The sequence below is a fragment of the Stegodyphus dumicola genome, chromosome X2 (genome assembly GCF_044657685.1).
Source record: "Stegodyphus dumicola isolate Sdum_Otavi_A_Nest chromosome X2, ASM4465768v1".
In the NCBI taxonomy this organism is placed as follows: Eukaryota; Metazoa; Arthropoda; class Arachnida; order Araneae; family Eresidae; genus Stegodyphus; species Stegodyphus dumicola.
The window spans coordinates 13715351-13743063 of NC_140781.1; the positions used below are offsets into that span (position 1 = coordinate 13715351).

The 27713-nt window shown below is 32.4% G+C and overlaps 2 protein-coding genes across 3 annotated transcripts in view; one reads left to right on the forward strand and one right to left on the reverse strand.

Moving 5' to 3' along the window:
* The window catches only part of LOC118193321 (serine beta-lactamase-like protein LACTB, mitochondrial), a 215871-nt gene that overhangs the window by 148131 nt on the left and 40027 nt on the right, over positions 1-27713 (reverse strand). The window lies entirely within an intron of this gene.
* LOC118193322 (cysteine sulfinic acid decarboxylase-like) overlaps positions 1-27713 on the forward strand; it is an 81604-nt gene that overhangs the window by 18176 nt on the left and 35715 nt on the right. For both annotated transcript variants that reach the window (XM_035364396.2, XM_035364397.2), the window contains exons 2-3: positions 17186-17319; positions 24530-24623. In XM_035364396.2, the coding sequence (XP_035220287.1) occupies positions 17186-17319; positions 24530-24623 (228 nt within the window). The remainder of the gene's footprint in view (positions 1-17185; positions 17320-24529; positions 24624-27713) is intronic.

Consider the following 27713-nt stretch of genomic DNA (forward strand, 5'->3'; position numbering starts at 1 on the left):
TAAAGCTGAATTTTCTAATTTCAAATTTTAATACTTTTCTATTTCATAAATTATCCACATTTTTATCAAAATGAGTTTATTTAATCATTGTTTATCAATAGAAGCTTATTTAATCATATATCATGAAATCACTAATTATCCAGAAGTTAATTATGCGACAGGAAGGCCGAAATAAAAAAACAAGCAACTTAATTTCTGTACTTAACTCTCCAAAGTATAACTACTAGAAATTTAACATATTAAAAAATGTTTTCACGAAGTCGCTCGTTAAGTAAGGAAATCAGGAAAAGCACATCTCTTAAGTAAGTGGTATTTTTTGGTTTTCAAGTACTCTAAGGATAAATAGGCAAGGAATTTCTTGCATTCTCTCAATCGCGTTTTTGTGATCTGAGCGGTTGACACATCTGGCGGGTGTTTGTAAAATCCCAGGTTTGAACCACGGCAAGGTCGTAATCAGTTTGTAACGTTTCCAACGTCAAAAACGTCTAATAATGTGCAGAAGTTAATGATCAGCCTCTTTATAATTTATAGAGTAATTTCGAACAGTAGACCTTGTAGAGAAATTAGGTATTTTTTAGAAGTAGGCAAGATGAAAAATGAGCAGTCGTCTTCGCCGGAAATCGAGCCACGGACCTCTGAAATACCGGCCCAGCTTGCAGAACTACTACACCACGAAGGCACGCTAGAAAGGCGAGAGAAATACCTTATAATCTTAAATAAATTTACAAGTTCTTTTTTTTTTTTTTTTTCGTTTACTTCTAGAAAATTAGAAACTTATTGGTCTTCGAAAAATAAAGATTTACTTTTTCATATTCATATACATTTAATTGATGAATGTTAAATGCTTTCTTAATGTTCGATATATAAAGAGTTAGCAATCTAAATTAGAATAAAAATTTTCATCAGGTATTTATTGTCCGTAATATCATAAAACGTTTGATCCGTAATCACAGAGAAGTACTCATTAATTCAGCAGAGAAATTAATAAACTGTATATATATATATATATATATATATATATATATAAGTTAATCAATCGTAATTAAATTGTCTAATACTTGCGCTAATATATATATATAGTTTTCTCCTGAAATACATATTAGTGTCTGAGTTAATCATAAATCATAAAAATTTATTAGATTATTCTCAAGAATTTTTGAATATGCAAACACATAGATTAGTAAAAATAGATCATGACTAGCTCAATTAAAGTAGTGAAAACTCCCAGAAAAGTAGCCGGTAGACATTCCATTACACGACTATGGACTTTCGACGTGCACAACTATTTCATCGCGGAAGCAATGAAAGGTAACGTTGGGGAAAGCTGCGTCAGGCAGTGTAGCAATTTGATCCTCTTTTACAGTGTACGTTTTTCAATTACTAATTGCACATTTTGACAGCAAAGTTAAATAGATTCTAAGCGCTTTAAATATATCTTAATTTTCGTTTATTCTTTATGTATTACATTTGTGCCTTAAGCTTAAAACTCTAAAATGTTTGCTTTCGTATATCCTAACTGAACTGGAAAAATGTTCTTTCTACTTTGACAAAAATTCCTTTGAAAATGTACGCTAAATAAAATTACAAATCAGTTCAGTATACTTTATAAATAACAGGCATTGTAAAATAATATATGACTTGACGTTATTTCTGGATAATTATGATTGTCTCTAGAGAAAATCTGGACGTCAACTTTAAAAGAGCTTTTTGAATGTAAGAGTGTATTTCTGATGCTGTAATTCAAACTGAAGAAGTAGTTAATATCACGTTGATCAAACTAATGCATATAAATACTCTTAATTACAGTCTTATTTTTATTAAATATTTAGTTATAATTAATCCCTGATTGGAAGTTTTAGTGTTTCATAAGCAAAGTATAAAGTTCTTGTTTTATGTTTAAAAAATGTTTTATCCTGAAGGGGGTATAAATGGAATTAAAGTTATTTAATATATCCAGTCGATAAAAATGCTTGATGTTTAACTCCTGCTAAGCATTTGGCAACTAATGCTTTCCAACTAAAGCACTAAAAATAAAGTTGATTTTTTCTTTCTTCATTCTCTGATCTGCTACCATCTCCTTAAAATTTCAACAAAATAAAGTTCATCTTCTCGGTCCTTCCTTACAAACAAATGCATTTTTAATCAAAACATTTTATATGAGGAATTTACGAGCATGATTTGGTATAGATATAGTAGACATAGATTTTATAGTAGCTCCTAGTTTAATCTTTATTTTATATCGATAAATTTACAGTTCAAGATAACATATTAATAATTCTTCTTAAAATACATTTCTGAAGAAAGCGCTTCAAGGGCACTTGAAGAACTCCATAAAGCGCACGAAAAGCACTTCAAACTTTGAATTTCGTAATCTCAGCTCCGAAATCATGGTTTCCACAGCACTACGGGTCGGACTTCCTCTTTAGCCCGAGCGACGCGGAAGATATTCAGCGGCGATCACCGACTTCCCGACGGCGGGAGCTTCCGCGTCCTAACCGCATGAGGAAAATGAAACTGCCATGATCAAAAAAAATTCTTCAAATATAAATGAATTATTGCAAGAAAAAATATTTCTTAGAAAAGCATATTTCATTTTATATTATCGAAATGAGGTATTTAAACTGTTAAATTTTAAAAACATTTTCGAAAATATTCGGGGATTCAAACTGCAGTCAGATTTCGTCATTGGAACAGGTATTGTAACGAAGGTTTTCCACCAAAAACGTTTCTTAATAAAGTTAGAAAAACAAACATGAAAGAGTACCTTTAGTGCGAACAGTAATCCCCAACCAAATCTATGATTTTCTGCCAACGTTTTGGTAGTTTTTCAAAGCCTTCGTCCCACCAACTTCGTGGCCACGAGTCCAGAAAAACAGATCAACTTTATTTCGGACGTCCTATGCATAATGGAAGATAGCACCAGCAAGATGTAACTGCAGGTGTGAGAAAAGGTAGAAGTCCGAAGGAGCGATGTCAGTGCTATGTGGTGGGTGCAGCAAAAGATCCCATTCGAGTCCGTAAAGTGTTCAGCTGGTGTAACCTTTTTGGCCCGGATTTCAATTTGACGTTTTTGCTTGACAGCAGGTGAACACGAACTAACATCTCGCTCTACACGTTACTGTCGAGAGTTTTACCTTTTTTCAGATACTCTTAACCGCACCAGATACAAAGCATGATCTTTTTGTTAGTCAAATTGCGCTTTACGACTCCATTGACGGGGTCACCGGATGCAGATCAATCCCTTTTTGGCATGTGCTGTTGAAGCAAATTCACTTTTAACCACAAGTGACGATCCGGTCCAGAATTTTGTCCTTGCATTGATATTCCAGTGTAGGCCCGAACACGCCTGTCCTCATCTGCTTCAGCCCATAAGGCACCCTGCTATTGTACTTGTACGTCAAGTTTATGTGATGCATAGCGTGACTAGTAGACATGGCACTAACGTCTGTCTAACTCCGTAGCAAGCTCTCTAGTGGTTGCATACTGATCTTCTTCCACAAGTTCCCGCAGGCGAGCCTCATCACCATCAGTAGGCCTGCCAGAGCGCTCTGCTTCTTGAATGTAATAGCCCTTGTTTTTGAACTTTCGATACCAAACCTTCACAGTGTCATATTATGCAACATTAGTACATAAAGCTAATCAGATGATTTGGTGACATTCTGTAGCTGACTTTTTTGCAACAGAATTGGAAGTAAATGATGAATCTAATCTGATAACATGATAGTTCCATTTCAGAATGATACGAATATTTTTTAACAAATTTCTCAGCACAGTGTTCTAAAGAAGTCTCTTTCTTTCAAATGCCAAAAATCGTTTAACAAAATACGATTAAATACCCCCAACGCGAACTGTTTGCACAGACGATATTTGCAATGGAGGGAAACTTTCGTTAAAGTCCTCAGTTTCACGCGTGTACTCATTCACGCGAAGCTTTGTAGAAAATTAGGTACTTACAGAAGCAGGATAGAAGAAAAATCAGCAATGACCTCGCCAGGCGTCGAACTTCGGTCCTCCCGATGCTAGTTTGGATGTGTTTGTAATATTATGTAATAAGATATTCAGAATTACACCGCTAAAGCGCACTGTAAAAGGGTTAAAACTCCTTAAGGAGTCGAAACCTGAGAAATGGCCATGCGTAAAGTGTTTTATGAGTGTATGATAGAGAACGTTTGTTAAATTAATGGCCGCTAGTAAACTAATATTTAAACGATATACAAGGAAATAACTTCATCTTCCTTTATAGAAAATTTATGTTTTTTTTTTCAATCGAATTTTTATTACATATATCAGTTAAATCTATCAGAGGCATAGAAACGTGTTTGAGATGCATTTTGTTTAGCAGTAGATTTTTCAGTGCTATTTGTTAAAACGTTATATTATTTTCGAATTCTTCTTCAGTCTGATAGCAAATTTCGTTTAATAAAATGTGATAGTTTCTTAAAAACAACTGAAAATAATTTTATGAATATAATACCCATTTAAAATAATATACATTAATAATATTCGCATAGAATAGTTCAGTAATTGTGAATATGAGATAAAATATTTTCAAATGTTAAGGAATAAGTTATTCAAGTACTTCAAAAATGCATTATTTCTCAAATAGACTTGTTAACCTATTGACATAATAGATAATGCAAATTCTAATTTGTTTTTTTATAAAATCATGCACAAAAATATTATCTCTCAGTCAGACAATCCTTGCATATAATACCTTAATAAATCAATCGTGTTCTACTCAATTCCTGATAATTTGAGATAATGCTTAGCTATCTTCTGATACTAATAAGGGTTTAGAATTATCACGAAATCTCTCATTGCGTGATTCGTACATGCGACTGGAATTTAGTACATTCTTCTTCAAGATCTGTGATAAACTTTGTATCTTCAAAGATTTGTTACCTAAAAATAAAATCTCAGTTTCTTAAGATTTCTCTCTAAATTTTTCCACGTAACTCATTTCTTTCATCTGCAAACGCAGATTTTTATGTATAACTGCGTATCTTCTTTTAAGAAAATTTCTCCCAGGTAGAAAAGAATAGTAAATCTGTTGATAATTACGTAGAGACATTAGGTATTTTGGAAGCAGAACTGATGAAAAATGAGCAACGCCCCACCGGGAATCGAACCACGGACCTCTGGAATACGCGCCCAGCGTGCTGACCACTACACTATGAAGGCATGCTAAGAAAGAGGGAGAAATACCATATATACACCCCCTTTTAAAGGACGACTGGGGTTTTAGGGGACCCAGCCGCCAAATCCTGGGTGTGGGGAATCATCATCCACCACCCTTTTAGTTCGGGCTCCACTGTAGAGACATTAGGTATTTTGGAAGCAGGAGTGATAAAAAATGAGCAACGACCTCGCCGGGAAGCGAAACACGGACCTCTGGAATACGCGCTCAGCCTGCTGACTACTACACTACGAAAGTATGCTAAGAAGGCGGGAGAAATAACTTATAAATATACGTAAGTAGAAGGCTGAGCAATCAAATTTATTGCATTCAGCTACATGTTTCAAAAACCTAGTGCTGCCCTAGCTATAATAATTATCATGAAGAACTGTGAAAGAGAAGCACTAAAAAGAATAAAGTTTTACATAATTTGGAGAAAACATATCACATACGCAAACAGAAAGGCCTCTAATTTCTGTTACCACGAAGTGTTATCGCCTTGAATGAAAAAATAATGTAGCGGATCTAAAAATGTACGGCAACATTTAACACTTTTTTAGAAATTCTAATAATATCCAATATAAAATATTTTTAACGTCTACGCTCTAGTTTGTAGCCATTTTGTATTTTTTGAAGCTTAATGTCGGTATTTTAGTACTTAAATATCACTGCAGTGTACTTATCCCAGTTAAATTTTCAAGAAAATCAAAATTATTAAGCAAAAACTACCGTAGTTGTTTTAGCAGATTGTGTTGATAGCAGAGGAGCAAAACCAGATCTGGCATACTCTCAAAGCTCTGTCTGATTTACCATCCTTCAATCATCAGTCCAACACTTTATATGGAAAGAGAATATGTCAAATTAAACTATAAAATTAAGCAAAAGATAGATTAATATATATTACGTACATAATTCTATGACATTCGTAAGAGACTGAGATAAGACCTTTCTCGTAGTTTCCTAGAGAACAATTCTACAGTTTTCTGCTCCTTGAGAAAAGTTATTTATTTCAATCACCTTAGAAACAGATAGCGTTTTATATAAAATCTGTGCCGATCTAAACTTAATTTTGTTTCTAATTTTACAAAACTTCATTCGTTTCTAGAGATAATCTCTATTTTAATAGTCAATGAGCAGGTCTAGATGTCAAAACAGAGAGTGATAAAAAACTAAGTTTTAGAAATAGAGATATGTATTATAAAAATAAAATTCAAACCTTGCTAAAATTCTAACTAACGTGACTCCTTTTAGAGAGATTAATACAGAAACTTTGTTAGAGTTATAACAAACATAGGATTTTTCTAAGAGCATCGATTTTTAAAAAATCATTGGGGGAAAAAAAAAGCAAGTCCTAATCTGCATTATCAAATGAAATGTATTATTTTTATCTCGATTAATTCTTATCCATGCTTTGCTGGCAATATTCACTTACGTAAAACTGAATTCACATATGAAGTTTGTCTGCGGCTAAATTTGATCACTCCCTCTTAAGAGAGATGGTTGAGCAAAAACTTAAACTGAAGCCGTAGAATTGTTTTAAAGAATGAAAAATGATAATAGTTTTTATTTGTAAATAGTTTCAAAATTCAGTTGCTCTCTTTCCTTCCACCAACAAAGATATTTAAATACATCGTACATGAAATTTCTGTTTGATAGCGAATGTTATTTAGAATATCACATAATTAAAGCAAAGTCAAGCTATTTCAACGGTTTGGTTAGGTTTTTGAATTACATCGTTTCTGTAAAGCTGGGCAGCTTTTCTCACACCCTAAATCATTTACTTCAGCTAATTCTTCTACTGCAGTGTAATCCGATTCACGGCTAATTCAAAACTTGCCCTTCTGTTCTTAGTGTTTAGTTTACGATGTGTTAAGTTTTCAAGTTTTTCCCTGTATTGCACTCTTTCCTACGGTGACAGTTATGATACAGGAAAGCTCAATATTGAATATCTGGGTCCTGCGATTTTAATTGTTATCTTACCTAAGAATTCCCTAGGTAGCATATTTTTCTCTCATTAAAATTTATACGGTACTCAGCAACTGGATTATTATCTTAATAGGTATTAAAAATGTCGCAAAGTAGTGAGAAAAAATGAAACGAAATTTATAAATTATATTTTTATTACACCCTAGAATCATGATTTAAATCTTCCTTTTCATTAAGCGATAGTGAAAAGCTGTCTCTTGTAAATTCGTTGATAGTTAAGCATTATTCGTTGACAGTTAGTCTAACTTCAGTCTCTTACTGAAAATTATAATATTTGCTGAAATTTCAATACGAATATGAAGCTAAATAAGGCGAAAAAAAGTTTATTTCTCTTAATTTACATTAAAGAAAACTACTCTACTTTTACATTTATAAACAAAACTATGAAAATTCCAAAACTTCATCTAACATTAAAGCAGCCTGAGCTCAGGTACAATGCCAAGATAAGATCAATTACCAATCAGTTAATTGGCATTCAGATGCTTTAGGTCAATCAAGTTCACCTAAGCGTCTTAACAACTGTATATTAAATTACCGTCTGTCTGAAAAAAGAAATTCTCTCAGATGTGTTATTGTAATTTCTGTTCGGTCTGTAAATCACAAGTCGTAGTAAATAAATTTAAGTCATTAAGTTATCATTAGCTACCATTAGTCATCATTAGCCTACCTTCAATTAATAAATTATAATGCTATAATGGCTATTGATCATGTAGCTTCAATTAACAGGTGGTCAGATTTAACCAATCAACAAACACTTTCACTTAGAAAATTAAAAACATTTCATAATTTTGTAGAGACATTAGGTATATTTTGAAAGCAGGAGAGATGAAAAATGAGCAATGCCTTCGCCGGGGCATTGCTCATTTTTCATCTCGAACCTTGGACCTCTCGAATACGCGTCGATCGTGCTGACCATTACACCACGAAAGCATGCTAAGAAGGCGGGAGAAATACCTTATATAATCCCCCTTTTAAAAGGTAATTGGGGATTAGGGGACCCAATCGCCGATTCCTGGAGGTGGAGAATCATCATCCACTACTTTTTTTTTAATTCGGGTGCCACTGTAGAAACATTAGGTATTTTTTGAAAACAGGAGAGATGAAAAATGAGCAGTGCCCTCTCTGGGACTCGAACCTCGGACTTCTCGAATACGCGCCGAGCGTGCTGACCATTACACCACGAAGGCAGGAAAGCGGGAGAAATACCTTATACGTTTATTCTAAGACAGAATAATGTGACTTCTATTCACATTCATGCGAAACGTTACTATTCCTTTTTATTAATGTTGTGATACTTATAAAACGAAATTCACTATGCTACTGCAGTTAATGATCAGTTACAAATATCGCCTTGGCTCGAAATGCTTTAGCGAATGGCAATAAAACTTGATTCTTTTAAACACCTTAAAAATTAAAGTAATCAGAGGAGCATATTAAAAGGAGATGCATAATTGAAATAATCAAGTACAATATTAATGTGTAATAAAAATTACATTTATAAAATTAGCATTCTTAAAATGTTAAAAATATTTATGATATTTTAAAATAACAAAAATATTTATGAAGATTTAAGAAAGAATAAAAAAAATGCTAAAACAAATAGTGTTTTAGTATAATCAAAGGAACATTTTAAGATAATCAGAGAAGCAATTTAAGAATTTTTTAATTAAATTTTGATTTTATTAATTAAAACTTATTGTTCTCCTTAAAAGAATTTATTTGAACTTAGAAAGCAACAGTAAATCAAAAATGAAAAATGTTTGGAAAAATAAAAAATGAAATAATCTATTTAAGGATTATAAAAGGCAACCAAAGATTAGTGAACTCATCCTTAAAGCAATGGGAAAAGAAGAAAAGCCTTATTTATATAGCAGTCTAATAATCTTTAATAAACTATAATAAGTTAATTAATCTATAATGAGTTTTATAATATGTTTTGAAAAAGAAAATGACAGTGTTAGCTTTCATTCAGTGTCGTAGACGAGCTAAAATTAAGTATAGACTTTGGACCCTTGTATGCGCGACGAGCTCTTAAAAATTGTTCAAAATAACTCTCTAAAATAAATGCTCGTTATAGCACCTCCATCCAGATTCTTGAAAGCTGTTACGAATTCTTATAAACAATGTACTTTTTACTTTAAACTTATACAGATGTGTGTTACTTTCTTACTCGGAACCTTCAGAGCTTTCTTTTTATATGTTACGCAATAATTTCAATGGCTGTTAAACTAGCTACGAAAGGTCCTTCACAGCAATAAAATTCAGGAGTTGAGAACGTGAATCCCGGAATACAAGAAATTATTGAGAAGAAAAATTTTCATAGGAATGAAATTGAATTTCATTCCTATGAAATTTATTATTAGTATTCTTTTACTACATTTTCGAAATTTTCAGAGAACATGATTTCTGCCATCTTCCAAACTTAAGCTTAAAATTAAAATCACATAAGCGGAAATTTCCAAAGTGTATGTTCTTGCAGAGAAAATTAGAAATAGGTGCAACCAGATATACAGTCAATTAAAAGTAGTGCTCAACAAGACTAAGAGCACATTTATTTCAAATGTAAATCTCACTATAAAATTGATGTGATTTAAAATTAAGAAATAAGGCAAAAACTATTGAACAGAATAACATGAATAGTAAACTTCTACTTTTAAAAAACACATTTATTCACTTTATCTGATGAAAAACAAACAAAAGTTATCAGTGAGTTTAAAGGCAGATTTTAAAGCCAATTTATTTAAGGCATATTTAAAACTGATTCCTTATTTGCTTAGTGACAAGCATATCTGTTTTACAATTAAGTAAAACTATTAAATCCTTCAAATCTTGTCAGAGATTAAATATTCAATTACCTTGGCGTAATTGCTTTGTCTTTTCTGATTTTATGTCTACTGTGGAGGAATAAAAGTAATTTTCCCTGTTTCTTCTAGAATTGGATATCTCTGTTGTTTTATCATTACGAAAGATGAAAATTTTCTCTTCACTCACAAAAAACTATGTACCTTAATTTATTTCCAACAACTTCGGAGATTTTCTGCCCTGCTTTTCCCCCCTGATTTTAATCTACGAGCACAGGTTCTCGATACGATAATGCATTGCATCATGAAAAGCATCCGTGTCAACGCTTTAGGTTTAACCAGTTCCAGAAATTTCAGGCGAAAGCAGATTTATATTTTCTTATGACGCGTTGCAAACAGCTGATGTTGGCATGTAAAAAACTAATCCTTTTCCGTTTCCTAAATTCTGTCGCTATTTCTGGTATTATTTTATGCCTGCAGCACTGGCTATGGATTAGGATAATTCATTTCTGGATCTGCCTTTTAAAACAGATCACGCACAAAATTCAGAAAATCCGTTTTAAAAACATAGCTTCGTATTTTCCTTTAAGAATATCCTTTTCTTCAGATCCTGGGATTTAAAACAAAAAAAAATTAATAAATAAATAGGTTTTACCGGTAGATAAATAGAGACTTCTGCAGTTTTTAGGTGTGAAGTGGTTAAAATTGCATCTAATTTAGAAAGACCGACTAGTGGCCGAGTGTTTAACATCACTTATTACTGGAAGTTCAATCCCATACGGAGGAGCTGGATGCAGGGCTGGTTTTCCTGATGTTTTACATGTGTAACAAGTAATACAAGCCACTATCCCTTCGAAGGTCCTCCAAAAGGGCATCTTTCCCCTTAGTAAGATAGCTCTTGTTTTCTTTCCAACAGCCGTAGCCTAAACTAGTAACTCTTAATAATATTGCAATTCTGTATCATTTGGATTCAAACGTCTCTTACTTTCTTAAAATATTATTAAATCAATTGACCCATTTAAATTTTAATTGTCATTTCAAAAAAAAAACATCAAACATATTTAAATAAGTTTTTCTCTTGAATACATAAAAAGTGAAAGTTTTATTATTCTGCAACTCTTATTTAATTCAATAGGGAAAAGGTCTAAATACTGGTATTAATTTTTCAAAATTATATTTTGAATGTGTTTCCTGCACTTAGTTACATAAAAAGCGATATCCATGCTATTCAGATGCGTTTGTAATTGAAATAAATATTTATATTTCCCATTAAGGGGACTCACACACCTTAAAACCCATAAGATGTTCGAATAGGTGACTGTTGCAAGAATTGGGATAACTTATTTATTTTAAAAGCAATTACTACCAACTTTTTACAGCTGACTACATAATATAGCTGCTTTCTGAAATAGTAATCAGAAAGTTTGTGTTGCCACAAATATTTTTATAATTTAATCCGTTTTGTGACAACATTTTTCGTCATGTTTCCAATTTGCGCGCACAGTTTAAAACATTATGTTTTATAATTTAATTCCATATTTAATATATAGCTTTTATAACATTTGGAAATTACTGTGAACCTAAAATTCTAAAAATTTCACGTTAAAGTTTTATTTTATTTTGAGTTGAGTTTATAAAATGTATTTTATTAAAAACATTTTTAATATTTTCTTCCATAAAATTTTTTAATATTAAAATATTCATCAGATTGTTGGTTCAGTTAGAAAATAGTGCCCATATAAAGAATTCCATCAAATTTCAAGTATGTACCATTAGCCATTTTTAAAATATCATGCGCGCAAGGTGGAAATATGGCGAAATATTTTGTCACAAGGAGGATTAAATTACAAAAATATTTGTGGCAACGCAAACTTTCTGGTTACTAGTTTCCAAAGTAGCTATATTATGTAGTCAGCTATAAAAAGTTGGAAGTAATTGCTTTCAAAATAAATAAAATATTCCAATTCTTGCAAAAGTGACATATTCGAAGATCATGAGGGGTTTAAGGTGTATGAGTCCCCTTAAAAACTCAGCGTTTTTAATTCCAAAAATTGATGCATGATGTCAATACACCTGATAAAAATTAAGACCTGTATAAATCATGATATTCTTATGCAAAACTAAATTAGTTGTTCACTTAAAGCATAAAATATAAGACATAGTATGAGAACATTGACAGAAAAGATACTCATATATTACTACTGCTAAGAAATTCACACCAACAGGAATATTATAAGACTATAGACAAAATTTAGAATTCACAGGTTGCTCTTTACTTTCATCTAGCGAATGTGATTAATTTCCAAAACGAGGTTTTCGTCAGTGTTTTCATTGATGAAACGTACGATTTACATACGCCGTTAAGATTCAATATCTATTCAAGTAATTAGAATTCAAGAAATGTCTTGTAATAACTAATATCATAATATTTGAAAAATGTTAGCGGGCTATTTTGTTTACTGCTGCAGTATTAGCATTAAAATGAGCGGTTATTGATAAAATAATTATCAAAATAGGTTGGTAACATGATTAAATTTAAACGGCCTTTTAAATACCACATCAAATGAATATCATTTAAGGGTAAGTAAATCCACTGTAATCAGTTTGATGTTAAACCGACATAGACGAAATAGTATATTGAAGTATCTAGCTAATGAAAAATATCCATCTAAAATCAATGAAATAAGTTTTCCTGAAATTAGTTTCATAGTATCAGCCTTCGCATTTTTCAAGTTCCGAGGAGATTAGCAGATTAGGATTTTATATTAAGACACACAAAATTCCATTATTCTTTGTTTACAGTACAGGCCCTGTTTAATCATTTACTTTAGATTAATGCAAACGGTTTTATATACCATAGTTAGGTCGAAACACATTTCATCTTCATCAAACATCTGGATTCACATTGTCTCTGCTTAGCTAGAGAAATCTGCTAATTTTTAAAACACTGGGAAGGGGGAGGATTGTTTCAAAAATTTTAAAGAGTCCAAAATCATTACTAGTTTCTTGATAATTCGATTTTAAAAATACCCTACGGAACTATGGAGAGACCAAGAATTAACACATAAAATCCAATCCCAAGTTGTGCCTAAATGTTCAATGGTACATATGTAAGCATTACTTCATCATTTAGTTGCAACTGCTACTCAGTGTCTCAATGAACGAATTATTGATAATGAGATGTAAAAGGTGTATGGCTATGTAGATTTATTGTCGTAAAGTTAGAAATAAAAATTTTTAATACACTGAAATCCGTGTGATCAGTTCTAATTCAAAAACTCGTATCTGCTGGCCCGTTTTCGTCATTTAAGTATTTCGAATTCTAACTCAAACAAATAGCCAAAAATTTGAACTGTTTGGCGATCTTTGAGAAGATTAGTTTTATTGACACCTAACAGAATCGCCCTGATCGGTATAGTGATTAGCGATGCTGGCTGCCGTACCTTCGGGCCCGAGTTTTATAATTCAGAAAGCTTGAATGTTTGTAAGTGTACAGTGTTAGTGTGGCATGCGAGCACCTAAAATGCTGAGCAGCCAGAAATCCTCTCAAGAAACTTCATCGTAGGATGAAGGGGGTAGAGACTATACCTGTAATACTACTGTTGAAGTTCTGGTGTTCCGCCTACTTCTTCTTGTCTTGTCCTAACATAAAACAGAAACATTCATTATGAAAGAAATGCGGTTGTTGTAATTTCAGTGAACTTGATTCGCTAATATTACCTTTTCATAGGCAATTTTTAGAGAGAATAAAGCTTTCCATGTTTAAAGTTATTCTTCTTACCTCTACATAGGTTTCGTTTAAAAGGAATCTGAAAAACATTTTAACTAACGCTTACTGGGGTATTTTTCTTTTATGAAGGATTCCAGAGGCTTGAAATCTTTTTAGCATTCGAATTCGAATACGTTTCTACTCACTTGCAGTACCTTCAGCTTTCTTTCCCTGTTTTCACTTATTTCTTCTTAAAGTCCCACACAAAATGGATTTCTAAAACTTTCCAGCACCCATCGCTTTTGTCTTTCTCTATCCAAACTGGCATATTCTCTTCATTTATATTTCCGATCCTTTAACACCAAAAACAGTTTCAACAAAGCTCAATGCTGTTCAAATTTCACGGACAAAACTTTCAATCTCTGTGAAATTAGGGATCAGATTTTACAAACAGTCAGCAGTTAGAGTTAGCTGTGAATTTTAAATCTCAACCAAAGCTGGATAACAGTGTACAGCAAAAAGAAATTACCAGTTTCTTCCCTCAAGTCGTAAGTTCTTCATCTTCTTAAAATGCCATTCTGACGACATTGTTGGAGGAATGACATGCAGTTAACCGATAAAACACATGATCTGAGTAAACAAAGTACTCTTCATTTCTGTTTATGCACCTATTTAAAAAGGTTAATCATGCAGGGACACATTTACACCTGTTACTGTTGAAACCTAGGCAGTATGTCCGTACTGACGGATTTTAACATTTCATTCATCAAAGGCACAACTAACGTCCATATAGACATCTTAACAGGCTACCTAGCGCAGGCCTATTGAGGTGGTAGCTAAATCAGCTAATCACTATCCAACAGAATGACTGCATATTTCTGAAAAAAAGATTTGAAAATTCACGGCAAATTCTTTCTAATAGCTAAATTAATTTTCACGAACGGTGTTATTATTTACGTATATGGCAAAACCTGTTTTTGTTGCAATTACATATATTTAGCTTTGTTACACTCCAAGAATTCGGCAAGGAGAGGTGATTGAGTATGCCAGGTCTTTAGCTAAAATTATTCTTTAGTTATAATTATCAGTTCACAGTAAAAGTAAACCTTTAGTTCCGATTTTACTTTTGCTGTATTCATTAGTGGCCTATACTTTAAGCTAAAGAGGATCATTATAAGTTGTTTGTTGCCTCAGAAGGTTAAGCCAGCATGTAGATTAAGCGTAAATTAAGTTTGTTACCAATTTATGTTTGAGATGTGTTACAAGGAGTCCTATCCAGACTAAATCTTAAATTTTTGCATTTATAAATTAAGCGTAAATTACGTTTAACCTTAATTTATGTTTGGGATGTGTTACAAGGAATCGTATTCGGACTAAATCTTAAATTTTTGCATGTGTTAATAAGATTATAGGAAAAGGAAAAATCCAAGACTTAACAAATATACAGCATTTAAAATTAGTTAACTTCAATTTATTAGTTTTAGAATCAGTTAAATTTAGTTCCAGGTATTTCATAAATGTGTTACAAGAATAGGTGCAAGAGCACTTATTTCCTCTAAACAAAGACATTTAACATGCCCTTATACATTATCCATGTGCAGAAAAACAAAAGCAAAATGCTTTTATCAATAAAGGAAAATGTTTTGCAATAAAGACAAATTAAAATAAATAATTGACTTTTAAATGGGCATAAAACTCAAAAGATTTAAATTTGCTTACATAAACTAAAAGTGGAAGTATTGTGCACTGCTTCTCTTATAAGAAGATTAGTAATCTTATAAGAAGATTGTACTTATTTGTAAAACTAAAAAAAATATTTACTTAATTTTTAATTAAATTAAATGTTATAAAAATTACAAAATGGAAAAGATTAAGCTATAGTTTTTTTGTTAGTTAAAAAAATGCCTCTAGACGATCGCTTGTGTTCTCCCAGGGGGGGAAACACACTACACATTAACAGTTTAGTTTAACATTTCACGAGATGCTGTCCAAGAAATAGACTATAGAAGCTCCTTAACAGAGCCAACAAGCTTTTCATATCAGAATCTTAATGATCTCATAAATTTTGTGGTCTATCTTGTTGCACGGCATCTTTTCATTTGCAGACACCAGAAACGCTTAAATACTGTGACCCAATAAAACGGGAGGACGGTGCAACAAATCATTTATCGCCCTTTCGTATGCTGAGATATTTGTCAGAAATGATTGATGACGTCAACTAGGTCTCATTCCCGTTGACAGTTAATATTTTTGGCCTCATATCAGCTGTAATGGATCGTCAAATGTTTTAACTTTATGAGTTTTGCTCTCTCGATGGATGCCGCCACAGAATAGTGTGGAAAAATGACGTAAAAGTTATTAATTTGAAATGGAAGTGGATTATCAAGTCACTCATTTACTAAGTTTAAAGGATTTTCTATTCAACAATGAAGATAAGACGGTTTTGAAAGAAAATACATTTCAGAATTTTTTCTTGTATCATATATTGAATATCTTAAAACAGTACGCATTCATCTCGTCTTTGGCAAATGTACGTCTCTTTCACATATCGCTGTGAAAATATTGTTACGTTATGAGAACGATTTATGTTAAGAAATAAGAACCTTTTTCTTTTGAACTTCTTAAAATAGATCGTAATTATCCCTTTAGCAAGAACTCAATTTGAAGCAAATGCATTGCCTTTAATATATAAAAGTATCTTTCACACACGAATTTAAAAGTGTTGTTACATTAGTAAACGAATTTTTGCTAAGAAACATATGAATCTATTCATAGCAATTAAAAACAGTTAAACTTCAGTAATAGCTGTTAATACTCGGAAGCTGTTCTATTCTTTATATTAATTCACTAAAGAAAAATATAGGATTTTTAAATTCAATGTTTTTTTTTTTTGGCAATAAAAATAAAGTCTGGAATTTAAACGTTTCTTTTAAGTGTCAACCTTTACCGTGTCCTTATTTTTTACTTTATAATTAACCATCATATTCATGTAATTCTTTAAATTATGTTCAGGAATCTGTTTACTGTGTGAATTTCCTGTTTTTTTATTTTTGTTTTATTTAGTTAATCAATTGCTGCAAAGCGAGCATTGGCTATCTGCCTGCGGTAAGGGATATCTTGGTGGAAAACTTTGAAAGTATTTAATTAATTAAATCTGGAGTAGCTCATATTTATATTAAATACGTGAGAAACCACGAAAATATTTTTGTAACCAGCCCGTTCACAGGGATTCGATCACCGATTTAACTGCCATTTTTTCAACTGTCTTATCCACTCCACCGCTGGTCGGGAAATTTGTCAAAATTAATGATGGTTTCTCACTATATTTCTTGAATTTTATATATATTTCCAGCCGAAATTCAATGAAATGTTATTTTTGCATAATACATAATTAAAAATCATCGCATAAACTATAGCAGCAAAAAAAAAAAAAAAAAAAAAAAAAAAAAAAAAAAAAAAGGCTGATTTATTCCAGTCATTTGTGTATTCTTTTAATACTGTATTTCCTTACAGATCAGAACATGGAGGGCTTACCTCTTCTTCGTGAGGTAACGAAGATGATCCTCGAATCTGACATCATCGAGGATCCCAAAATTGTGATGGCTAAGCATAAAGTCGCGGAATTTAAGCATCCTAAGGAGCTAGAGGTCAGTATTTACTTCTAGTAGAAACTAATGAAAATGTTATATTCTCTAACATAAATTCATCTTAATCAATTTCCAGTAAACCTCTAATATCACGCAAAATTACAATATTACGGACAAATTATAAACAACCTTTTGCTACAACAGGCATTGGAATATCTGAGTCCTAAGTTGCGTGATGAAATCGTAAGATGTATGTTAATTTTATAACAGTTATTTTCAATTTTGAAACCCTTTCCTTTCAGTTCTTGTTTCCCACTTACAACTCCCTACCAGAATGGGTCTTTAGAATCGCGTTGAATGCAAATGAGTTATAAGTGGTATTTAAAGGAAGTTCAACTTTTTTCGAAAGAGAGTGCTTAGGAGTCCTTAGTGGCGGGTGTTTGCATTTATTCTTGAATCTATTAAGCTGTACATGAACTTGCACTGCACATGAAATCTTGTGGATTTATTGAAATCTATCTTCAATAAATTCACAAACACCGAGACACAATTGAAAAATTAAATACTGTAAATAACAGCAATGTTATATTCATCACAATCCTATATTCGGAATCGATTAATTGTTTGGTAACAGCAATAATATTATATACATCACATTCCTATATTCGGAATCGATTAACTGTTTGGTAACAGCAATAATATTTACCAAGTTACCACTGTAACACTCAGGCTATAGGAAAGCATAATTACCGAAATCCAAAATTCAGTTAATTACGGAATTCCAAACTATCGGTTCGTAATTATAGGGAACCTACATGTCCAAAGACTGTATTACATACCACGAGAAGAAATAAATAATAAAATGCTAAAGATATATTTATTTTCGATCCTTCCTTCTGTACATTTACAAATAATAATAACAATGGAAAGCAAGTTTTTTATACTCAAATATTTCATTTTATTCCCAAACCTACTAGCAAAACTTTCATTACTATTTATATTATTATATTATATATTACAATAATTATCAAGGTTTCTACCACTTAAAAGGAGGAAAAACTCTTTTTTTTATGCATTTAGTTTTATAAGTGTATTTTTGCTCTTTTAAATGTATAAATTCATTTTTTTATCATTTCCCTAACTGAATGCTACTGAATAAAAACATTACTCTTCATACTGAGATTTATCTTTGAAAATTCTAAAATTAAAAAAATTAAATCAATTGAACTTCAGAAGCATGTCAGAGACATAAAACAATGATCGCAATAAAAGCAAACTTGCATATTTATGTAATCAAATATGGAATTCTTTGCAACTTGAAAGAGTTAATGATCCTTAATAAAAGTACAGCGTTTCTTAAATAATCCCAAAAGGAGTCAAGGTCATTACTCATGAATTCGAGTTTCAGAATAAAATTTGAGTTTTTGTTAGGGCATTCAAATTATGTTTCGTTGAGAATTCTAGTTAACCTCAAAACTTATTAAAATTTAAAATGTCTCAAACTTGATAAAAATTTACTTAGTTAAACTCAAAATTTGTTAATTTTTAATTGGGAACATTCGATTTTTCAAGTAGTTATACTTACGTTACACTGTACTTTAGTCTCTGATAACTTTCCCGATATTTATGTGAAGAAAGGCAAACTTTTACTTAATGAACTTATCAGGTAAGTTCATTGTCATCGAGATAATTTATCAGATTTAAGGGTGACTATTAAGCACATGGTTTGATCTTCAGACTTTTGGGCTTAAATGTACATTTTTTCCCATTAGATACTCCTTGAAAATCCAGACATTAATAACTGACACTTGACATTTCAAAGCTGTAGAATTGTCAATCTGATATGTAAGCTGAGATTAAAACGTCAAATTTTTCCTTAAGAGCTCTAAATGCATTCAAAGAAAAGAAAACGAGATCAATGTTTATGGAACATTCACTCAGATATTTTAGATCATTAACAAAATTAAGGGATTGAAAATTAATTTTTCTTGAATGGTCAAAATTCTTGTGTGGGCATTCACACCTTTTAGCTCATCGGTGGAAAAGAGTTCTGGAGGCATCCAATACCGAATGTACGATCACTAAGCTCAATTGAGAGCTCTAAGATAATACTTCCCGAGCTATTTCCGAGCTTCCCGATTTTTATACTTTGAATACTTGTAACGATTTCTGCCGTCATAGGAAACGTTTTCGAGGCAACGGAAAGGAAGGACCGGCATGGCAAACCTAGCACCGCGGAGGACGGCGACTGTCGTCCCGCAGAAACCAACTGCTCCTTCCCTTCCTCTTACTCAACGTAACACCAAAACTCTCTCCCATCCTATAAAATCCTTTAATCCTCTCCTTTTCTGCATTTGAAACCACCCTTAATTTTGCTATCAATTCAAGATAGGTAATAAAATTATTACTTTACTAATGAAAATCGTTTTGAAAAGCTCTTGGTCCGACGAAACTCACCTAACACGTTAAAAAGGATTTTCCAAGAAAGACCCTAGTCTTTCTGAAATGTGACAAAAATATGCGAACAGAAAAACGATGCAAGTAATGGCATAAGCGGTTTAACGCTCAGAAAAAGGATGGCCTTCCGAAGACTTCTGTCACAGTTGTTACAGTGAAATGCTTTTGATTCAACTTCTGGTGTTTAAAAGAGAAAAATAGATTCAAAACAAAGTTTCACACACCAGGCTTCCAGATTCAGTACCTGCACTTCTGAAATAACTTTTTTAAAAATTTTCCTTTCGTTTAGTTTAAATAAAAGAATGATAATTTTTAAGGAAATTAATTCAATTACAGAAATGTTATCATTAGAATTATAAAATATAACATTAATTATCAATTATTTATAACTCAAACGGCAACTTCACAAAACTTTTAATTTTGTTAGAGCAGGCTAGTTGGACATGTTGCCTATCATACCGCGAGAACGTGTACTAAAGAACGCAATAATTCCTCACAGCCTCATTAAAGAGAACTCAATCCATAAAATAATAAAGTAAATTCAATAACTACAAGAAATAAGAAAGTTTTGTTTAAAATGACATCATTTCTTGTTTAATTAGGATCTTGCCTCGGAAACAATGGGAATATGTTAAACCTGAATACCATCAATTGTATACATGCTCCGAGAGGAAACCTGGAAGAAAGTTAATATTTATGCTTTGAAGCCTTTTGTTTATGATTAGATCGTGTGTCAATATATGTTTGCATCGTTATAAAATTAAATGTTTGAAGAAAGAATCACGCATTTACTCACGTGTAAATTTTTATCTTACTCCCAATGGTTCTTCTTAGAAATATACTGAATATTTTCATTTGAAATCAGTGCTAAATTTGGAATAAAATTTGAATTTTTTAAAGCTGGCTTCTATCTCTTAACTTATAACTAACTATTATTCTATTTCTTAACTCTTAACTTATATCTCTTAACTTAATATTTATATATCGAGACAAAATGAAAAGCATAACATTATTAGAATCTCGAAATCATAGTTAACGAAGTTTCGAGACGTGAATGGTTACTTTTCTAGGATTGGCTGGTCTACAACTGTAATGAATTACTTCAGCCAACTATAGACATTTCAGACGCTTACCATTAATTTGTAAGCTATTTACTTACGAGGGCAATCCCCAAAAAAAAGGTCTCCTATATTTTTAGATATACAAAGAACCGTTTATTTTCTATAATTGCTACATCACTTTAAAGATTGAAGAATGCTTTATTTTTCAACATAATCGCCATTTCGGTCGATGCATTTTTGCAGACGCTGTGACAGTTTTACAATGCCCATGTCATATCAGCTTGCCGCCATGCCGTTCAGGAAGCGTTGAACCTCATCTTTCACCTCATCATCGGAGCAGAACCGCCGTCCAGACAAATGTTCCTTCAACTTAGGGAACAGGTAGAAATCGCTGGGTGCCAAGTCCGGACTGGAGAGTGGGTGTGTGATGACGTTCCAACCAAAATTTTGCAGGAGATCGACGGTTTGACGGGCGACGTGAGGACGGGCGTTGTCGTGGAGAATGCTTACACCCTTGCTCAACATCCCTCTTCTCCGGTTCTGAATTGCCCTTCTGAGTGAATTTCAACTGGTTTAACGCCTTTTGCGTTCAAAAATCGAATAACTGCGCGCACTTTGCACTTGGCGGTAACGTTTATCGGAAGCTCCATTTCTGCCAAGACTCATTATTCAAGCCAAGACTATTCATTATCCAAGCCAAGACTGAGCATCCGAGCGAAGCGCCTGCGTGCTTATGTGGTAGTGGAGAAGGCACCACTCACAACAGTGTTGCCAACAACCGTATTAAAACTTTCTCCACGTCTCCCAAAAATAGGAGACCTTTTTTTTTTTTGAGGGGGATTGCCCTCGTAAATTAACAGTTACTTTATGTTTAGAAACTATACACTCACTTCTCCCTTTCAATTCACTTCTCCCTTTCAATATTCGCGCATATTTGAATGAGGTAGCATTTAAAGGGAGGTTTTAGACTGCTTTAGTCACAGCGTGTTCCCCCTGCTGAAAGCCACGTTGCTAGTTGAAATTCTATGACAACATTCTGTATACGACGTTGCTTTAATATTGCCAACAGTAATGTCACGTCAGTGTACGTTTGAGCCAACTTGCGCGTAAATAATTTCTGCGTGGTCTTTGGCTAACTTAAAGGATTAGTTTGAATTTAAATTTGAAAGTCTTACCTTTGAGTTTACGCCATAAATTCAGGCTGGTTTTGTATGCAGAAAGAGGGCCTTCTGTTCAACTATTTAAGTTCTTAATAAAAGGGTCTTTTACACGCTTCTTACGTTTCTGCTTGATTAACTAGACATAGCGACAAATCTCTTACGTCTGTTCAAAAGTCTTGACTTGTTTCATGTTACCAAAACGAATGAGACTCTACAAATTAACTAACTATTTATAACAAAATTAACCATGAAATAAATTAGAGAAAAAGAAATATTCTTTAGCATTAAACTCATAACGAAGAGAAATCGACATCTATAATATTGTATTTTACTGATGGATATTCTAAGTTTAGGTCATCTGTTGACGAGATGAATTATGTATCTGCCAGTTCTTAATCTATATTATCTTATAATATGAATACTCATTAAAAAGGCTTGGAAAATTTATAGCTCACGTAGATGTTACGCGCTTAAAAAATCTACAGTCCTTGTGAAAAATTCAATTTTCTTTTTTAAGCACGGTAATTTTTTCCATCTTTGGAGCAAATCCAACGTAGCTACAGGAATTACATGTATAACTTGTATTATGATACTAAAATATGATATCAACAAAAGGTAACAATAAAACATGGGTAATTTACGTTTCACTACAATATTTAATTTACCTGACTGATGAACAGGCGGAGGTAACCAGAGACATACTGAGAATACCTGAATTCCGGACTAGTATCGGATACTAGTACCAAAGGTACTAGCTACGGAATCATTACAATAGTAAAACATGTACGGCGTAGTTATTTCATGCAGATACAATTGCGTTTGAATTCGTGGCCTTTTCGCCAGTGAGAAGTGTTCAAATGTTTGTGGACTGTCTTTGAAAGCTAAATTTTAACAGATTTATATATTTAATTTATTGCAGCAAATCGTTAAGTATGATAATATCCACATACATTTTATGTACCTTTATTATATTTAACACTTCAAGTTTTTGATACTTATAAACAAATAATTTGCCTGTTAAATTTTTCTTAGCTGTTATAAATCTCCAAAGCATTCTTCAATTCATTTATTAAAAAAGAAAAAAAAACGCATATTAAAAAACATGCGAAATTCTGAGTCGTACACTCCGCAATCATTTGTTAACATCTTAATACTAATAATCAGTAATATCTCTCTAAATGTATACAACAATGTAAACGTTCTCAGTTTTTTTAAAACAGACTACAATTACTGCTAGTGGATAGATTTAACATACTAAAACAGCTACACATAAATACGTACTCAACACGTAAGTGGCAGTGTGGAACACCTAATTAAGTATCAGCGACACATCAGCCAGAACTCTGCTAGTCATATTATTTATATTATAGATTTTACATAGCGAGCCTTTTTTTGCCTTATTATTATTTTTTCCTCTTTACCTGTATGTACGCATGGGACTTTGTAGAGACATTAGTTATTAGCAGGAAACATGAAAAATGTGGAATGCCCTCGCCGAGACCCGAACCTGGACCTCTCGAATACGCGCCGAGTGTTCTACCTTTACACCACGAAGGATGCTGGAAATAGTAAGAAAATACCTTATACACTCCCCCTTTTAAAGGGCGACTTGGGAATTCGGAGACGTCCTTGGGAATCCTGTTAGTGAGGAATTATTATCCACCACCTTTTAGTTCGGGCGTCACTTACAGAGTCATTAGGTTATTTGGGAAGCAGGGGTCGAAACTGAACTCTGGAATAGGCGCCAAGTGTGGTAACATTACACCAAGAAGGCATGCTGGAAGGAGAGAGAAAATACCTAGATAAAGTATATGCTCTCGTCATATCCTATATTCTAAACTAAACTGTAATTGTTTTTAATTACGCTTAAAAATACAGTATATATGTTCATTTCTTAATTGCGTATTCTTGCTCATAATATGTGAATGGCTTTTATGCATATCTTTCCTCATAGTTATAAAAAACTAGGTACTTCGTAAGTTAGGTAAAATATTTTCTCTCTTTCTTTTATACGTAGGAAAAATTCTATAGAAATTTAGCATTGATATATAGCCTTTAAATATGACAGAAGAGTTATAATATGTAATAAATGGATTGAATTGACTGTAGTGTTTAAAACAGAAAACAAGGCAAAACGAAAAACGATTGAGACATTATAACGTGTAGAACAGATAGTTTCAAAGCTGTTAAAGTGTCCTCGAGTTATTAAAGAAGGGAATGCAAAAACAAAATACTAGTAGCAAAGTATCAAAGTCCTTTTTTTAAAAATTCGTAGCAGTAATTGTTAAAAGCAATATTATGGAGAAATCTAAGCTTCATGTAACCATCGATTTCATTGTTTGTTAGATTATAAGGCATTTTCTCCCTCCTTAGAGCATACCTGCATGGTGAAAACGTAGCACACTCGGCGCCAGGTTCGAGACCCAACGAGGGCATTTCACATTTTTCACATCTCCTGATTCAAAATATCCTAATGACTCTACAAGCTTATTTTATTGATTTTGACATTTCACTGGATAAAAGAAAATCTGTGCTTAGTTTAACTAAAATTCTGAAGATATTAAAACTTCGTTTCACTAAATTACTTTTTAGGAAATTTTTGATTTACGAATTGAAGATGAACCAGCTAAGCATGAAGATATGGTCAAACTGTGCCAGGATGTTCTTAGATATAGTGTCAAAACATGTAAGTAGTTACTCATGGTTTATTACCTTTTTTTATACTTAGTTATCACTTTTTCAATTCTTAGCTTCATGACCATTAGAAATGGTGCAAGCCTTTTTAAAATGTATTATATCTTTTCCGCGTCTTATGTCTTTAACGTACTTGATAACAACTTAATAGCAGATTTAAGCACGGATGACATCTATTATCTATATATTTAAAATATGTCTTTATCCCATATTTCTGAAATATATCTATAGCCTATATTTTTAAAATTTCTATATCCTGTATCTATATCTGTATAAATTTCTACATCTATAACCTATATTTCTATAAATTTCTATGAATGTCTATAGATGTTTCTATAAATGTCTATATCATATATTTATAAATGTCTGTTTTCTGTAATTTTAAAATATATCTTTTAAAATTAAAGAACTCGCACTCTGATGTTTCAGAGCATAGTGAAACATTAAAACATGTTAAGAACTGATACCATCAAAGAATATAAATCGAATTGTTTCTTGATGAAAATTATTTACTCTGGCATATAAGCAATACTTAAAATTTTATAGCAATACTGAAGTTCTGTATATTTTTAAACATAACTGGAAATGTGTTATGCAGATTTTATAAATGTTATCTAAGCAGGAAGAGTTCTGTTTCCAAACTTTCCTAAACTACAAACCGTAGGGAAATCATGCAAGTATTTCTCACTGATTTTTTTTTTTCCATTTAAAAGTATTATATTTTTTAAATAGAAACTCAGAGGTCTTCTCAATCTATACGCTGATTCAGAATGTTGATAGTATTATTGTATTTTACTTCTGCTGCAGGCAGTCAAGTAGAGGGAAAGCCCATAACTAAAATACATAACAGTTATAATAATAACCTTATGTTATAAAAGGCGAAGGAAAAAAATGCGTACGGCTTCGACGCACTCAGGTGATTAATATGTATTATTGTTTAACAATGCTTCTACCTGAAAAACATTATGTAGAGGGAAGTTCTTGATTAATTTCAGGACTTGATTTATTTTGTTAACTTTACTGCTCATTGTTGCGCACAGCTTGAGTTCTGCTGCAAATAATAAAATAATTGATTTAACTTGGTTTAATCTTTATTTAATATTACTTAATTCTGTTTGATATTACCGCCAAGTCTAAAAATGTATCCACAACTTTAAAGTTGGATTTATTCTACACCTTTTAAATCTCCCATTCTCAGTTCTATGTAATTCATATAGTAGAGAGTTTCACGCGTTCGCGTGTTCGATTTGATCGTTTTGGGACAATCATATCAATAGTTTAAATTTTAATAAAACATTTTTCTTAGAAAATTATTAAAATATTACCCACTGAGAATGTCTCATATATTCATAAAACAAACAGTTAAATAAATAATAGCTAGTAAAAAGACGACAATATTTTCTAACTATGTACTAGCTAAAAATACTGTATAGTAGGATTTCAACAAATGTTGTGCATAATTTAATCTTGTTTTCTTTTTGATTGCCTCGCTTTGCTACTCCGTGCTTAGTAATGCATTGTTATAAATCGCAAAGACTACATTGCTTATCAATGTATTGTTATAGTTTGTAAGAAAAAGATCTTGTATCTCATCGGCTGGAAATGGAACATACTTGATAGAAAGGACTCTACTCACAAAATGCACACAATTCCCAGTCTTTAGGCGATGAAAATTAAAAAGATAAATTAAAGGCGAATTATATTGAAACATGTATACTTAAATGCAAAAATAGAATATTTTGAAGCGACGCTTAATTATTTTGTTAAAAATAAGGGAATTCTTATCGTTAAGTTGTGAATTACACTTTGAAAATACATCATGACGCCTGAGTTTGCTGTGTGATAGAGAACATAATTAAGCAATCAAAATCCTATTTATTCTCCGGAAATTTGTAGTCAGCGTAATTCCGCCCGTTAATGTTATAATGACTTTATGTATTGTGCATGGATTAATGAATATTCGAGGAGAGAAATAATTTAATTACTCGCAGCGGAAATAAGTACCCGGAAATTATTCTTTGCCTTTTCACGCACTTAGTATAATTAAACGAATAAGAAACACAGATATGTTGACTGAGCTTTAAATTAATGGCGCTTATCTATCACTCTAGCTATAGGCTTGACCATACAACCAGTAGAGTCATTAGGTTATTTTGATGCTGGAGAAGTGAAAAATGTGCAATGCCCTCGCAGGGGCTGGAATCTGGACCTCTCGAATATGCGCCGAGTGTGCTACCGTTACACCACGAAGGCATGCAGAATGGAGGGAGAAAATACCTTATATACTTCCCCTTTTTAAAGGGCGACTGTGGATTAAGGAACCCAATCGCCAAATCCTGGTAGTAAAGAATCATTATCCACCACATTTTAGTTTGGTCGCCAGTGTAGAGTTATTAGGCTTATTTGAAAACAGAGACATAAAAAAAGACAAGTCCCTTGCCGAGACTCGAACCTAGACCTCTCGAATACGCGTCGAGCGTGCTACCGTTACACCACGAAGGCATGCTAGAAGAAGAGAGAAAATACCGCATAAACGTAAAACAATAATTTCCAGCTAAATATATTCTCCTTTTCGCGACTTTAATGAAAAACTAAGTTTTAATTTAAAATTCAAAATTTTGCTGTAAACGTCTTACATTTCGTTTCTGAATGTTTAATGAAACCGAAGATTAACGAACACTAATATCTGGTTCTCCATTAGACTGACTGGCGACATATCGGGCCGTCTTGTTGAAATCACTATGACGCAATGTTTAAATAAACATTAACACTTGAAACTTAGCAAATGCACAGCTCGTACTTTACAAAATCAGTCTCCGCTACTTGTGGAATTTAAGATAACGCAAAATATTAAAGTGGAGTTTAACTTAAACGCAGAGAATTCGCAAACTAATGACCAAATATAGTAAGTTTTGGCCCAAAATTCTAACTACAGGAGCAACAAGGTTACCAAAAGGCTAAAGCCTAATAGGCAGTTCTAAGAGCTGGTCGAGAAATATCAAAAAGGTCAGCTTCGCTGTCAAGAGTTCACTCTCTAACTTCCAGAATTCTGTTATTCTGAATGTTTTATTAGATTATATTA